Here is a 17,171-nt window from a genome sequence, read left to right on the forward strand (position 1 = left end):
CCTCTCTTCCTCCCCTCCATCCCCTCTCCCTCCCCTCCATCCCCTCTCTTCCTCCCCTCCATCCCCTCTCTTCCTCCCCTCCATCCCCTTTCTTCCTTCCCTCCATCCCCTCTCTTCCTCCCCTCTCCCTCCCCTCCATCCCCTCTCTTCCTCCCCTCCATCCCCTCTCTCCCTCCCTTCCATCCCCTCTCTCCCCTGCTAGATTGATCAGGTATCACTGCTATGCCCATCTGTATGGGGAGCAGCCAACTGTAGCCCTATTTTGAATGCTTTTCTCTACCGCAGTAGCCATGCTAGCTCTCCTTATTTATCTGGGCTGCTTTACTATGACACGAATGGGCACCTGGCTAGGACCAGTCCAGCGCACTGTGGAATGTGGATGTGCATGAGGCGAGTCTATTGGTTCAGTGGGTATGTGGGACCAGGGGGGTTAGAGAGCTGGGGTAGAGATCACTGTTCATGATGACAATGAAATGAAATGAAAGTAAACTTGGGGATAGATGGGTTGTTCCACGAAATAAGTGCCTTTTGCATCCCTTTGATATTTTAAGTAGAAATTGTGCACCATTATTGCATTTTAAAAGCCTGTTAAAATAAATGAAGTGCCCTTTAATATAGACCACATGGAGAATTTAATAAAGCAGATGTTTTATATGAATAAAGACAAAGTGCCAAAATGCATCATTGTGACATGTCCCTCTGTGCACTCTGTGACTTCCAGGATGATTTTAACCCACTTAACCCCAAAATGCATCTTTTTGACATGTCCCTCTGTGCACTCTGTGACTTCCAGGATGATTTGAACCCACTTAACCCCAAAATGTCTCCCAAGTATTGAGATGTTATTGTAAAGCCCTAGTTATTTTGTTCCTTTGACAAATTCCTTTCTGAAGATTATTTGTTTCATGAGATTCATAAAAAATGTAAATAAACTGTCCCTCATTTTAAAGTGAACTCTGTTATGTGAACTGAACTCTCATTTGAATATGGTGAAACTATTTTTAAAAAACAAAAAAAACATTGAACATCTAATAGTCAAATCATAGTGTAAAGGAGGTCTGGTTCTAATCTTTTTTGCCCATTTTCTGGTGTTTTGTGGTGGAAAACTAAGTGGGTCAAGCATAACACGTCAACCCTGTTACCCATAGATAGACAGGCTAGAATAACACGTCAACCCTGTTACCCATAGATAGACAGGCTAGAATAACACGTCAACCCTGTTACCCATAGATAGACAGGCTAGAATAACACGTTAACCCTGTTACCCATAGATAGACAGGCTAGAATAACACGTCAACCCTGTTACCCATAGATAGACAGGCTAGAATAACACGTCAACCCTGTTACCCATAGATGGACAGGCTAGAATAACACGTCAACCCTCTTACCCATAGATAGACAGGCTAGAATAACACGTCATCCCTGTTACCCATAGATAGACAGGCTAGAATAACATGTCAACCCTCTTACCCATAGATAGACAGGCTAGAATAACACGTCAACCCTGTTACCCATAGATAGACAGGCTAGAATAACACGTCAACCCTGTTACCCATAGATAGACAGGCTAGAATAACACGTCAACCCTGTTACCCATAGATAGACAGGCTAGAATAACACGTCAACCCTGTTACCCATAGATAGACAGGCTAGAATAACACGTTAACCCTGTTACCCATAGATAGACAGGCTAGAATAACACGTCAACCCTGTTACCCATAGATAGACAGGCTAGAATAACACGTCAACCCTGTTACCCATAGATGGACAGGCTAGAATAACACGTCAACCCTCTTACCCATAGATAGACAGGGTAGAATAACACGTCATCCCTGTTACCCATAGATAGACAGGCTAGAATAACACGTCAACCCTCTTACCCATAGATAGACAGGCTAGAATAACACGTCAACCCTGTTACCCATAGATAGACAGGCTAGAATAACACGTCAACCCTGTTACCCATAGATAGACAGGCTAGAATAACACGTCAACCCTGTTACCCATAGATAGACAGGCTAGAATAACACGTCAACCCTGTTACCCATAGATAGACAGGCTAGAATAACACGTTAACCCTGTTACCCATAGATAGACAGGCTAGAATAACACGTCAACCCTGTTACCCATAGATAGACAGGCTAGAATAACACGTCAACCCTGTTACCCATAGATAGACAGGCTAGAATAACACGTCAACCCTGTTACCCATAGATAGACAGGCTAGAATAACACGTCAACCCTGTTACCCATAGATGGACAGGCTAGAATAACACGTCAACCCTCTTACCCATAGATAGACTGTAACAATACAGAGGCGGATGCAAGATGCAAGCAACGATGGTTTAATCAATACAGGTTACAGCAGCAACAGGACAGACAGACTGTACTCAGACGGAATCCGACCCAGGGACTAGGGCGCATCCTCCTATGTGAGCGTGCTGAGAAACCCAGGGGAGAGTGTCCGGATGGGTAGGAAGGAGCACAGCAGATAATCCACACAAGGGCGGCGAGAGATGAGTACGGACACACGACACAACCTCAGGGAAGTAACAACGATCTGACAACAAGAACACTGGTTACAGAACATATAAAGGGAAGATAAGTGATTCCAGCTGGCGCAGACAATCAGGCCGAGATTGGGAACCACGCCCACACAAACACAGGAGAGAGAGAGAGAGAGAGAAAAGGAGGCAGTGGATTCATGAACCGTGACAATACCCCCCTAGGAACGCCTCTTGGCGTTCCCAGGCGAATTTACCTGTCGATTGAAATCATCGATAAGGGAGTGATCCAGAATGTCCCTAGCAGGTACCCAACTTCTCTCCTCCGGGCCGTAACCCTCCCAGTCCACCAGGTACTGGAATCCGCGTCCCCTCCTTCTAGAGTCCAAAATACGATTGACAGAAAAGGTGGGTTCCCCATCAACAAGTCGTGGCGGCGGGGGAACCGGGACCGGTGGGTTAATGCGTGCCTGAAACACAGGTTTTTATTTTAGACACATGAAAGGTAGGATGAATTCTCCTATACGCCGGAGGAAGCTGGAGCCGGATCGCCACCGGACTAATGATCCTGGTGACTTTGAACGGGCCGATAAATTTGGGGGCAAGCTTGTTCGAAACGGATCGGAGTGGAATGTTCTTAGTAGAAAGCCACACTCTTTGGCCAACGACGTATACCGGAGGCTTCGACCGGTGGCGATCGGCCTTAGTCTTGGTGCGCGCCCCCACCCGGAGAAGAGTCTCACGGGCTCTGCTCCATGCGTGACGGCACCTCTGGATGAAAGCGTGAGCGGAGGGAACAGACACCTCGGACTCCGTACTGGGAAAGATAGGTGGCTGGTAACCTAAACTACACTCAAATGGAGAGAGACCCGTGGCTGCCACTGGCAACGAATTGTGAGCGTACTCAACCATAGAGAGTTGTTGACTCCAGGAAGAGGGATTCTTAGAAACCAAACATCGCAACACTCTCTCCAAATCTTGGTTGGCCCTCTCCGCTTGACCGTTGCTCTGGGGATGAAACCCTGAAGACAGGCTGACACTCGCTCCCAGTAACCTACAAAACTCTTGCCAAAACTTGGACACAAATTGGGGCCCCCTTGTCAGAAACTACGTCCATCGGCAGACCATGTAAGCGAAAGACGTGATCCACGACAGTTACCGCTGTCTCCTTGGCAGATGGTAATTTAGGCAAGGGAATAAAATGAGCCGCCTTCGAGAACCAGTCCACCACGGTCAAAACAACCGTCTTGCCGCGGGAGGGCGGTAACAAAATCTAGCGCGATGTGGGACCAGGGTCTCGAAGGGACCGACAGCGGTTGGAGTAACCCATCTGGGGGTCGATTAGAAGTCTTCCCAGTGGCACAAACCGAGCAAGCCAAGACAAAACTGTGAATGTCACGAGCCATCAGTGGCCACCAAAAGCGTTGCTTAACCAAAAAGCTAGTGCGACTGACTCCTGGATGACACGCTACGTTGGAGCAATGCCCCCACCGAATAACATCGGACCGACACCCCTCCGGCACAAACAACCGATTAGGCGGGCAACCGGGCGGAGGCGTTACCCCTTCTAAGGCCGTTTTGACCCTCGATTCAACCTCCCATGTGAGTGTGGAGACCACTAGGGTCCCGGGTAGGATGCACTCGGGAGTGGATGGGCGTTCGGAATGGTCAAAAATGCGAGAAAGGGAATCGGGTTTGACATTCTTGGAACCCGGGCGATACGAGAGAGAGAAGTCAAACGTCCGAAAAGAGTGCCCACCGCGCCTGCCTGGAGTTGAGTCGCTTGGCGGTTCTGATATATTCAAAATTTTTGTGATCGGTCCAAACTATAAAAGGTACCCCCGAACCCTCTAACCAATGGCGCCACTCCTCCAGTGCTAACTTCACTGCCAACAACTCTCTGTTGCCAATGTCGTAGTTGCGTTCCGCAGGTGATAACCGATGGGAAAGGAACGCGCAAGGGTGCATCTTGTCGTCAGAAGAGGAACGTTGGGAAAGTACCGCACCTACCCCCACCTCTGAAGCGTCCACCTCCACCACGAACTGGGGTTTCGCGAGGGATCGGGAGCTATGAGGATGGGAGCCGAAACAAAGCGGCTCTTGAGTTTGACGAATGCAGCCTCGGCTGTATCGGACCACCTGAACGTCACTCTGGGGGAGTTAAACGCGGTCTTCCATTCGTCCCCCCCCCTTATGCGAACCAAATGATATGCATTACGTAAATCCAACTTAGTGAACACGGATGCTCCCTGTAACCTTTCAAAGGCTGAGGACATCAACGGTAAGGGATAGGTATTTTTTACTGTGATGTTATTCAACCCACGGTAATCAATGCAAGGCCGCAGAGATCCGTCCTTCTTCTCCACAAAGAAGAACCCCACCCCGCTGGAGAAGAGGAAGGACGAATGAATCCAGATGCCAGAGAACCAGAGATGTATCTCTCCATAGCCTCCCTCTCAGGAACAGAGAGTGAATATAACTTGCCTTTAGGCGGAGACTCACCTGGCAATAATTATATTGCACAGTCATAGGGACGATGCGGAGGAAGAGAAGCAGCACGGGACTTACTGAACACCTCCTTCAGGTCGAGGTATTCAACGGGCACGTTAGACAAATCCACCGCCTCCTCTAGAAACACAGAATCAGACACAGACGAACAAGCAGACACTAAACAGGACTCAAGACATTTGTTACTCCACATGGATATAGAATTATGACCCCAGTCAACTCTGGGGTTGTGTTGGGTGAGCCAAGGGTGGCCGAGAACTAATGGTGCAAGGGGTGAGTCCATGAGTAGAAATGATAGTGTCTCAGTGTGATTGCCAGAAGTGATGAGTGTGATAGGTTCAGTGGTGTGAGAAATGTTGGGTAGTTCTTGACCATTGAGAGCGTTGACGGATATCTTGTGCGTGAGTGAGGTGATAGGAATCTGGAGTTTGTGAGCGAGCTTGAAGTCCATGAAATTACCCTCTGCTCCTGAGTCCAGTAAGGCTTGGGTGTCGTGCGTGTGGTTGGCCCATCTTAGTCTTACCGGGAGGAGAGTAGATGATGAGGTCTTCTCTGTGGTGACCCCACCCGATAGTAGCCTCATTCTTACTACCGGGCCTAATCTTTTACCGGGCAGGAGTGGATAAGAGAAGGCCCGCTCTACCACAGTAGAGACAGAGTCCTTGGATCTCCGCCTCTCCCTCTCTTCCCGGGAGGCGAGCTCTCCCAGCTGCATGGGTTCGTGAGCGGAGGTTGAACTGGCCGTGTTCCCGCCGCTGGCATGCCAGCCCTCCGTGTCGTTATACGGTCTGTTAGGGAATGCTCGGCCAACACGACTCAGACGAGCGTCGACCCTCAAGGCTAGTTCCACTAGTCCATTTAAACTCCTGGGAAGGTCCAGAACATAAATCTCCTTCTGGATCCGGTCCTCCAGCCCATGCAGGAACATGTCCCACTGCGCCTCCTCGTTCCACTGACACTCTGCGGCTAGAGTGCGGAATTGGATGGAGTATTCCGATACTGAACGGTCTCCTTGGCGAAGGTCAGCGAGTAGTCTGGCCGCCTCCCTACCCGCCACGGCCCGATCGAAGACCCTTCTCATCTCCTCGGAGAATGTCTGGAAAGAGGTGCAGCATGGGTCCTGGTTCAGCCCACACCGCCGTTCCCCAAAGAGCCGCTTTGCCTGATAGCAGTGTGAGTACGAATGCTACCTTAGACTGTTCACGGTTGAAGGTCCGTGGCTGCAACGAGAAATGCATGGAACATCTCGTAAGAAAAGCTCTGCAATAGTCAGGATCACCTGAATAACCCTCTGGTGTCGGTAGCCGTGGCTCTGGCTGGGAATCCGGCTCTGGCGGGGCCGGTTGAACTGCCGGTGTAGGTGGCGCAGCGAGACCCCTCAGATGTTGTAATTGTTGGGTCAGCTGGGATACCTGCGTCGCAATGGCTTGTACTTCCCGACCTGTGCTGGAGATGTTCTCCTCTTGTTGATCCATTCTCGTGATACTACGGGAAATGAATTCGGTCAGACTCGTTGAACTCGCTGCATCCATGGTCTGGTCAGATCGTTCTGTAACAATACAGAGGCGGATGCAAGATGCAAGCAACGATGGTTTAATCAATACAGGTTACAGCAGCAACAGGACAGACAGACTGTACTCAGACGGAATCCGACCCAGGGACTAGGGCGCATCCTCCTATGTGAGCGTGCTGAGAAACCCAGGGGAGAGTGTCCGGATGGGTAGGAAGGAGCACAGCAGATAATCCACACAAGGGCGGCGAGAGATGAGTACGGACACACGACACAACCTCAGGGAAGTAACAACGATCTGACAACAAGAACACTGGTTACAGAACATATAAAGGGAAGATAAGTGATTCCAGCTGGCGCAGACAATCAGGCCGAGATTGGGAACCACGCCCACACAAACACAGGAGAGAGAGAGAGAGAGAGAAAAGGAGGCAGTGGATTCATGAACCGTGACAATACCCCCCCCCCCTAGGAACGCCTCTTGGCGTTCCCAGGCGAATTTACCTGTCGATTGAAATCATCGATAAGGGAGTGATCCAGAATGTCCCTAGCAGGTACCCAACTTCTCTCCTCCGGGCCGTAACCCTCCCAGTCCACCAGGTACTGGAATCCGAATCCCCTCCTTCTAGAGTCCAAAATACGATTGACAGAAAAGGTGGGTTCCCCATCAACAAGTCGTGGCGGCGGGGAACCGGGACCGGTGGGTTAATGCGTGCCTGAAACACAGGTTTTATTTTAGACACATGAAAGGTAGGATGAATTCTCCTATACGCCGGAGGAAGCTGGAGCCGGATCGCCACCGGACTAATGATCCTGGTGACTTTGAACGGGCCGATAAATTTGGGGGCAAGCTTGTTCTAAACGGATCGGAGTGGAATGTTCTTAGTAGAAAGCCACACTCTTTGGCCAACGACGTATACCGGAGGCTTCGACCGGTGGCGATCGGCCTTAGTCTTGGTGCGCGCCCCCACCCGGAGAAGAGTCTCACGGGCTCTGCTCCATGCGTGACGGCACCTCTGGATGAAAGCGTGAGCGGAGGGAACAGACACCTCGGACTCCGTACTGGGAAAGATAGGTGGCTGGTAACCTAAACTACACTCAAATGGAGAGAGACCCGTGGCTGCCACTGGCAACGAATTGTGAGCGTACTCAACCATAGAGAGTTGTTGACTCCAGGAAGAGGGATTCTTAGAAACCAAACATCGCAACACTCTCTCCAAATCTTGGTTGGCCCTCTCCGCTTGACCGTTGCTCTGGGGATGAAACCCTGAAGACAGGCTGACACTCGCTCCCAGTAACCTACAAAACTCTTGCCAAAACTTGGACACAAATTGGGGCCCCCTGTCAGAAACTACGTCCATCGGCAGACCATGTAAGCGAAAGACGTGATCCACGACAGTTACCGCTGTCTCCTTGGCAGATGGTAATTTAGGCAAGGGAATAAAATGAGCCGCCTTCGAGAACCAGTCCACCACGGTCAAAACAACCGTCTTGCCCTGGGAGGGCGGTAACAAAATCTAGCGCGATGTGGGACCAGGGTCTCGAAGGGACCGACAGCGGTTGGAGTAACCCATCTGGGGGTCGATTAGAAGTCTTCCCAGTGGCACAAACCGAGCAAGCCAAGACAAAACTGTGAATGTCACGAGCCATCAGTGGCCACCAAAAGCGTTGCTTAACCAAAAGCTAGTGCGACTGACTCCTGGATGACACGCTACGTTGGAGCAATGCCCCCACCGAATAACATCGGACCGACACCCCTCCGGCACAAACAACCGATTAGGCGGGCAACCGGGCGGAGGCGTTACCCCTTCTAAGGCCGTTTTGACCCTCGATTCAACCTCCCATGTGAGTGTGGAGACCACTAGGGTCCCGGGTAGGATGCACTCGGGAGTGGATGGGCGTTCGAATGGTCAAAAATGCGAGAAAGGGAATCGGGTTTGACATTCTTGGAACCCGGGCGATACGAGAGAGAGAAGTCAAAACGTCCGAAAGAGTGCCCACCGCGCCTGCCTGGAGTTGAGTCGCTTGGCGGTTCTGATATATTCCAAATTTTTGTGATCGGTCCAAACTATAAAAGGTACCCCGAACCCTCTAACCAATGGCGCCACTCCTCCAGTGCTAACTTCACTGCCAACAACTCTCTGTTGCCAATGTCGTGAGTCCGTTCTCCAGGTGATAACCGATGGGAAAGGAACGCGCAAGGGTGCATCTTGTCGTCAGAAGAGGAACGTTGGGAAAGTACCGCACCTACCCCCACCTCTGAAGCGTCCACCTCCACCACGAACTGACGCGAGGGATCGGGAGCTATGAGGATGGGAGCCGAAACAAAGCGGCTCTTGAGTTTGACGAATGCAGCCTCGGCTGTATCGGACCACCTGAACGTCACTCTGGGGGAGTTAAACGCGGTCTTCCATTCGTCCCCCCCCCTTATGCGAACCAAATGATATGCATTACGTAAATCCAACTTAGTGAACACGGATGCTCCCTGTAACCTTTCAAAGGCTGAGGACATCAACGGTAAGGGATAGGTATTTTTTACTGTGATGTTATTCAACCCACGGTAATCAATGCAAGGCCGCAGAGATCCGTCCTTCTTCTCCACAAAGAAGAACCCCGCCCCCGCTGGAGAAGAGGAAGGACGAATGAATCCAGATGCCAGAGAACCAGAGATGTATCTCTCCATAGCCTCCCTCTCAGGAACAGAGAGTGAATATAACTTGCCTTTAGGCGGAGACTCACCTGGCAATAATTCTATTGCACAGTCATAGGGACGATGCGGAGGAAGAGAAGCAGCACGGGACTTACTGAACACCTCCTTCAGGTCGAGGTATTCAACGGGCACGTTAGACAAATCCACCGCCTCCTCTAGAAACACAGAATCAGACACAGACGAACAAGCAGACACTAAACAGGACTCAAGACATTTGTTACTCCACATGGATATAGAATTATGACCCCAGTCAACTCTGGGGTTGTGTTGGGTGAGCCAAGGGTGGCCGAGAACTAATGGTGCAAGGGGTGAGTCCATGAGTAGAAATGATAGTGTCTCAGTGTGATTGCCAGAAGTGATGAGTGTGATAGGTTCAGTGGTGTGAGAAATGTTGGGTAGTTCTTGACCATTGAGAGCGTTGACGGATATCTTGTGCGTGAGTGAGGTGATAGGAATCTGGAGTTTGTGAGCGAGCTTGAAGTCCATGAAATTACCCTCTGCTCCTGAGTCCAGTAAGGCTTGGGTGTCGTGCGTGTGGTTGGCCCATCTTAGTCTTACCGGGAGGAGAGTAGATGATGAGGTCTTCTCTGTGGTGACCCCACCCGATAGTAGCCTCATTCTTACTACCGGGCCTAATCTTTTACCGGGCAGGAGTGGATAAAGTGGCCCGCTCTACCACAGTAGAGACAGAGTCCTTGGGATCTCCGCCTCCCCTCTCTTCCCGGAGAGGCGAGCTCTCCCAGCTGCATGGGTTCGTGAGCGGAGGTTGAACTGGCCGTGTTCCCGCCGCTGGCATGCCAGCCCTCCGTGTCGTTATACGGTCTGTTAGGGAATGCTCGGCGGCCAACACGACTCAGACGAGCGTCGACCCTCAAGGCTAGTTCCACTAGTCCATTTAAACTCCTGGGAAGGTCCAGAACATAAATCTCCTTCTGGATCCGGTCCTCCAGCCCATGCAGGAACATGTCCCACTGCGCCTCCTCGTTCCACTGACACTCTGCGGCCAGAGTGCGGAATTGGATGGAGTATTCCGATACTGAACGGTCTCCTTGGCGAAGGTCAGCGAGTAGTCTGGCCGCCTCCCTACCCGCCACGGCCCGATCGAAGACCCTTCTCATCTCCTCGGAGAATGTCTGGAAAGAGGTGCAGCATGGGTCCTGGTTCGCCCACACCGCCGTTCCCCAAAGAGCCGCTTTGCCTGATAGCAGTGTGAGTACGAATGCTACCTTAGACTGTTCACGGTTGAAGGTCCGTGGCTGCAACGAGAAATGCATGGAACATCTCGTAAGAAAAGCTCTGCAATAGTCAGGATCACCTGAATAACCCTCTGGTGTCGGTAGCCGTGGCTCTAGCTGGGAATCCGGCTCTGGCGGGGCCGGTTGAACTGCCGGTGTAGGTGGCGCAGCGAGACCCCTCAGATGTTGTAATTGTTGGGTCAGCTGGGATACCTGCGTCGCAATGGCTTGTACTTCCCGACCTGTGCTGGAGATGTTCTCCTCTTGTTGATCCATTCTCGTGATACTACGGGAAATGAATTCGGTCAGACTCGTTGAACTCGCTGCATCCATGGTCTGGTCAGATCGTTCTGTAACAATACAGAGGCGGATGCAAGATGCAAGCAACGATGGTTTAATCAATACAGGTTACAGCAGCAACAGGACAGACAGACTGTACTCAGACGGAATCCGACCCAGGGACTAGGGCGCATCCTCCTATGTGAGCGTGCTGAGAAACCCAGGGGAGAGTGTCCGGATGGGTAGGAAGGAGCACAGCAGATAATCCACACAAGGGCGGCGAGAGATGAGTACGGACACACGACACAACCTCAGGGAAGTAACAACGATCTGACAACAAGAACACTGGTTACAGAACATATAAAGGGAAGATAAGTGATTCCAGCTGGCGCAGACAATCAGGCCGAGATTGGGAACCACGCCCACACAAACACAGGAGAGAGAGAGAGAGAGAGAGAGAAAAGGAGGCAGTGGATTCATGAACCGTGACATAGACAGGCTAGAATAACACGTCATCCCTGTTACCCATAGATAGACAGGCTAGAATAACACGTCAACCCTCTTACCCATAGATAGACAGGCTAGAATAACACGTCAACCCTGTTACCCATAGATAGACAGGCTAGAATAACACGTCAACCCTGTTACCCATAGATAGACAGGCTAGAATAACACGTCAACCCTGTTACCCATAGATAGACAGGCTAGAATAACACGTCAACCCTGTTACCCATAGATAGACAGGCTAGAATAACACGTTAACCCTGTTACCCATAGATAGACAGGCTAGAATAACACGTCAACCCTCTTACCCATAGATAGACAGGCTAGAATAACACGTCAACCCTGTTACCCATAGATAGACAGGCTAGAATAACACGTCAACCCTCTTACCCATAGATAGACAGGCTAGAATAACACGTCATCCCTGTTACCCATAGATAGACAGGCTAGAATAACACGTCAACCCTCTTACCCATAGATAGACAGGCTAGAATAACACGTCAACCCTGTTACCCATAGATAGACAGGCTAGAATAACACGTCAACCCTGTTACCCATAGATAGACAGGCTAGAATAACACGTCAACCCTGTTACCCATAGATAGACAGGCTAGAATAACACGTCAACCCTGTTACCCATAGATAGACAGGCTAGAATAACACGTTAACCCTGTTACCCATAGATAGACAGGCTAGAATAACACGTCAACCCTCTTACCCATAGATAGACAGGCTAGAATAACACGTCAACCCTGTTACCCATAGATAGACAGGCTAGAATAACACGTCAACCCTGTTACCCATAGATAGACAGGCTAGAATAACACGTCAACCCTCTTACCCATAGATAGACAGGCTAGAATAACACGTTAACCCTCTTACCCATAGATAGACAGGCTAGAATAACACGTCAACCCTGTTACCCATAGATAGACAGGCTAGAATAACACGTCAACCCTGTTACCCATAGATAGACAGGCTAGAATAACACGTCAACCCTCTTACCCATAGATAGACAGGCTAGAATAACACGTCAACCCTGTTACCCATAGATAGACAGGCTAGAATAACCCTGTTACCCATAGATAGACAGGCTAGAATAACCCTGTTACCCATAGATAGACAGGCTAGAATAACACGTCAACCCTGTTACCCATAGATAGACAGGCTAGAATAACACGTCAACCCTGTTACCCATAGATAGACAGGCTAGAATAACACGTCAACCCTGTTACCCATAGATAGACAGGCTAGAATAACACGTCAACCCTGTTACCCATAGATAGACAGGCTAGAATAACACGTCAACCCTGTTACCCATAGATAGACAGGCTACCCATAGAATAACACGTCAACCCTGTTACCCATAGATAGACAGGCTAGAATAACACGTCAACCCTGTTACCCATAGATAGACAGGCTAGAATAACACGTCAACCCTGTTACCCATAGATAGACAGGCTAGAATAACACGTCAACCCTGTTACCCATAGATAGACAGGCTAGAATAACACGTCAACCCTGTTACCCATAGATAGACAGGCTAGAATAACACGTCAACCCTGTTACCCATAGATAGACAGGCTAGAATAACACGTCAACCCTGTTACCCATAGATAGACAGGCTAGAATGTTTTAACAACTTAATATCTTTTCCAAAACTTGTCTTCAATTGCTCCTCCCTGAGGTACACAACAAGCTTCCATTTCCCCTGTCACAAGAGGATTTGTGGCTGATTTAATAGGAAATCATCAACCCCGATGCTTTATTCTTTTCAATTGAACCTCTTTAGATGAGAACATGTTTTTATTAAGTTAAACTTTTATTTACACATCTCAAAAGGCACCGAATTGGTGGAATGACCCAGATGTATATCGGACGGCATGAAAATGTCCTTTGCTTTCTCCCCTCTAACAACTCTGGAACTCTGATTCTTTACATTTAAATGAAAGCAATAAGATGATTGGATGGCACTTTGACATAATGGTTGAGGAAGGCCTTGGTTTTGTTTGGCTTCTTTAGTTGTTATGGACGACCACGGACAAGTGAGCATGCCTTGGCGTTTGCTAACCCTTTTCACGTAACTAAAAACCATGTATTGATCATGCGAACACAACATTGATGAGGACAGCTCCTCTGTAATGAGACTTCAAACACAGGTATTGTGTTACGCAAAGGGGACGGCAAACTGAAAATGGTTGATTGATGATTGGTTGATCATGTACAGCAAAGCTTCTCCAGTTCTCGTCCTTAAACTCTGTTCCAACATACTGTGCATTCTAGTATGGATTTGGAAGTTAATATCCAGGATTTGGGAGGTAACACCTTAACTTGATCTCTCTGATTTAGATCATTTGATACAAACTGTAAATTGACATTTGTTATTGACATTGGTCACATTGGTGTTTTGACAGGCTAACATCTGCCTGAAGTGTGTAAGACTTGAGGTCCAGTAAAATGTCAACAAGCTCATTATTTGTAAAGTGTGAGCCAGGAGCTTGTTGAGGACAGAGGACTGGAGACTTGTGGCATGTAATCCTGATGTCATGGGTTTTTAGTTCTACTAACAGCAGCCCTCTCTATGCCCCCCCCACCCTCCTCGGACAGCATATGCGCGAGGCTGCAGAGCGGAGGCAGCAGCTAGAGTTGGAGCATGAGCAAGCCTTGGCTGTACTCAATGCAAAGCAGCAGGAAATTGACCTTCTGCAGAAGGTAAGGCACACCAGGTCACTATGCCATTGCTAGCTGCATGGGGAGGGGGGTGACCCATCTTGTTAGCCCAGTGCTGGGTCAGAGGTCAAAGAGCTTTGTGTTGAGCACTACTACAGTTACAGAGTATCCTCTTAAATCCCCTCCTTCAGATGTCTGTCTGCCTGTCTGTCAGCCCCCCAGGCAATGGCAAGATAGTCCTGGAACCAAGTAACTCAGTAACAGGCTCTTACTCTGCTATGGGGAGCAGATTAGCACAGTGAAAACTTAGATCAGACTTGACGTTTTTTGGTGGCTTGCTAAAAGGCTGGCCCAGATGATTTGATGTTTTGCCTGCCTCCTCTGAGCAGAGGAGCTGACGTCAAGCAAGCGCAGCGATTACATGAGAGTGTGAACGTGATAGGAAGTGTCACATAAACACCTCATCTGGAATCATCAGCCCCGTTCGCGCTCTCTCTCGCTCTCTCTCTTGCTCTCTCATGCTCTCTCTCACGCTCTCTCTCGCTCTCTTGCTCTCTCATGCTCTCACTCTCTCTCTTGCTCTCTCTCACGCTCTCTCTCGCTCTCTTGCTCTCTCACGCTCTCTCTCGCTCTCTTGCTCTCTCATGCTCTCACTCTCTCTCTTGCTCTCTCTCACGCTCTCTCTCGCTCTCTTGCTCTCTCATGCTCTCTCTCGCTCTCTCTCTTGCTCTCTCTAATGCTCTCTCTCACGCTCTCTCTCGCTCTCTTGCTCTCTCATGCTCTCTCTCATGCTCTCTCTCGCTCTCTTGCTCTCTCTCACGCTCTCTCTCGCTCTCTTGCTCTCTCTCACACTCTCTCTCACGCTCTCGCTCGCTCTCTTGCTCTCTCACGCTCTCTCTCTTGCTCTCTCTCATGCTCTCTCGCTCTCTTGCTCTCTCTCACGCTCTCTCTCACCCTCTCTTGCTCTCTCTCACGCTCTCTCTCGCCCTCTTGCTCTCTCTCACGCTCTCTCTCGGCTCTCTTACGCTCTCTCTCGGTCTCTTGCTCTCTCACGCTCTCTCTCTTTCTCGGTCTCTTGCTCTCTCTCACGCTCTCTCTCTTGCTCTCTCTCTCGCTTTCTCTCGCGCTCTCTCTAGCTCTCTCTCTCGCTCTCTCTCACACTTTCTCTCATGCTCTCTCTCACGCTCTCTCTTTTGCTCTCTCTCTTGCGCTCTCTCATGCTCTCTCTCATGCTCTCTCTCACGCTCTCTCTCATGCTCTCTCTCACGCTCTCTTGCTCTCTCTCTTGCTCTTTCTCTTGCTCTCTCTCGCTCTCTCACGTTCTCTCTCACTCTCTCTCTTGCTCTTTCACTTGCTCTCTCTCGGTCTCTTGCTCTCTCTCACGCTCTCTCTCTTGCTCTCTCTCTTGCTTTCTCTCGCGCTCTCTCTAGCTCTCTCTCTCGCTCTCTCTCACGCTTTCTCTCATGCTCTCTCTCATGCTCTCTCTCTTGCTCTCTTGCTCTCTCTCTTGCTCTCTCTCTTGCTCTCTCTCATGCTCTCTCTCATGCTCTCTCTTGCTCTCTCTCTTGCTCTCTCTCTTGCTCTCTCTCTTGCTCTCTCATGCTCTCTCGCGCTCTCTCTTGCTCTTTCTCTTGCTCTCTCTCACGCTCTCTCTCACGCTCTCTCTCACGCTCTCTCACGCTCTCTCTCTTGCTCTCTCTCTTGCTCTCTCTCATGCTCTCTCTCGCGCTCTCTTGCTCTTTCTCTTTCTCTTTCTCTCTCACGCTCTCTCACGCTCTCTCTCGCTCTCTCTCGCTCTCTCACGCTCTCTCTCTCGCTCTCTCTCGCTCTCTCTCGCTCTCTCACGCTCTCTCACGCTCTCTCTCGCTCTCTCTGTGTATGTGTCTTGCCGTTTGTGCTGCTTATTGTCCAGTTGGCCATAAATATGCATACAGTCTCTGTTTTCTCTCAAGCAGCAAAAGGAGCTCATTACAGCGTTCTCTTTCTATAGACCCTGGCTACTTTCTGTGTTCGCTATACAGTGAATTGCCTGCGAAGTGGATTTGTGAAATTGTAAAGTGTGCAGATGTTCTCCTATTCATGTGGAATGTTATTTTCTCAACAGATGTTCCCAGTCACATTAAGTAAACTAGCATGCATTATTTTATGTTGTATTGTACAGTACAATGGGTTTATATCACACAAAGATGAATAATTTAGAATAGCCCTGCAGTCGAGTTTCAGGAGAGCACTACAGATGTATATTGAAGATACATGATGAATAGTTTGTTATAATTGTTTGAATGTTTACACACCATTGTTGTCATAAATGGCCCTTGTAACAGCTCAAACAGTGTCTTCCAACTTGAGTGTTTTTCAGTGCTGTCCAGCCAGGTCCCAGTTGTCCGGTTGTAGAGGTCATTTGTTGTGTGTGTGCTGAATGGAACACAGCCTCCCCATGTTATGTTTTACAGGCTCAGGTTGAGGCTAAGAAAGAGCATGAGGGCGCCGTTCATCTGTTAGAGGTGAGTGTCAGGGCTCTGGGGGGTGACTGGCCGTGTTGTCGTGTGTGTGTGTGTGTGTGTGTGTGTGTGTGTGTGTGTGTGACATTTTCTACTCCTCTCAACTCTACTAGCTCAGTGTGTGAGACCATGTGCACTCTGTTGAAGGTTGTGAATGTGACATCCATGAAGACTAAGGGCCAGATGGAATAACAGATTCTTGCCCATTTTCACGTGATAACTTTATTGGGATGATTTGAAGTCTATAACGTATACCCATGTAACTAGCAAGTGCAAAATAAGAACATAACAGTGCTTTTGATATGACAAATTAGCTATTGCGTTTTGTAAATGTATATGCAGTATATTCAAACAGTATATCCACATGCTGTATATCGTTATTGGTCATTATATTATTTGATATTTGTGGTTTATTGTTAATAATACTACTGAAAATCATCTGTTTTGATTTCAAGGTGTGTGTGAGTGTTTATATGGAATTGTGCCTAATTTCTTTTCACTGTTTTATTGCTGTGTGTTTTATGCATATACAGAACCACTTGGACAGCATGCAGGTATTTCAGAATAGTTTTTATTTACTTGGCATTTTAATCTCTGCCTGTACACTAATCAGGGGTATATCCCCCTTTTCTTTGGCTCTCTGGAAGTAAATGTTCATGGAATGACAGTTCAGAATTGAAAGTGGTAATGATTTGGGAGTAAATTGCTTGTGATATTTTATGCATAAGTCAAACCAAGGTGGCAGTCCCT

General features: G+C 49.0%; 1 protein-coding gene across 1 annotated transcript in view; it reads left to right on the forward strand.

The window, feature by feature from the left end:
• Positions 1–17,171, forward strand: part of LOC115139965 (RIMS-binding protein 2-like) — a 54,471-nt gene that overhangs the window by 4,931 nt on the left and 32,369 nt on the right. Inside the window, 3 exon segments of the mRNA XM_065026616.1 lie at positions 13,858–13,962; positions 16,374–16,424; positions 16,955–16,975. Of these exon segments, the coding sequence (XP_064882688.1) occupies positions 13,861–13,962; positions 16,374–16,424; positions 16,955–16,975 (174 nt within the window). The 5' untranslated portion in view covers positions 13,858–13,860.

The sequence above is a fragment of the Oncorhynchus nerka genome, linkage group LG13 (assembly GCF_034236695.1).
Source record: "Oncorhynchus nerka isolate Pitt River linkage group LG13, Oner_Uvic_2.0, whole genome shotgun sequence".
Classification (NCBI taxonomy): domain Eukaryota; kingdom Metazoa; phylum Chordata; class Actinopteri; order Salmoniformes; family Salmonidae; genus Oncorhynchus; species Oncorhynchus nerka.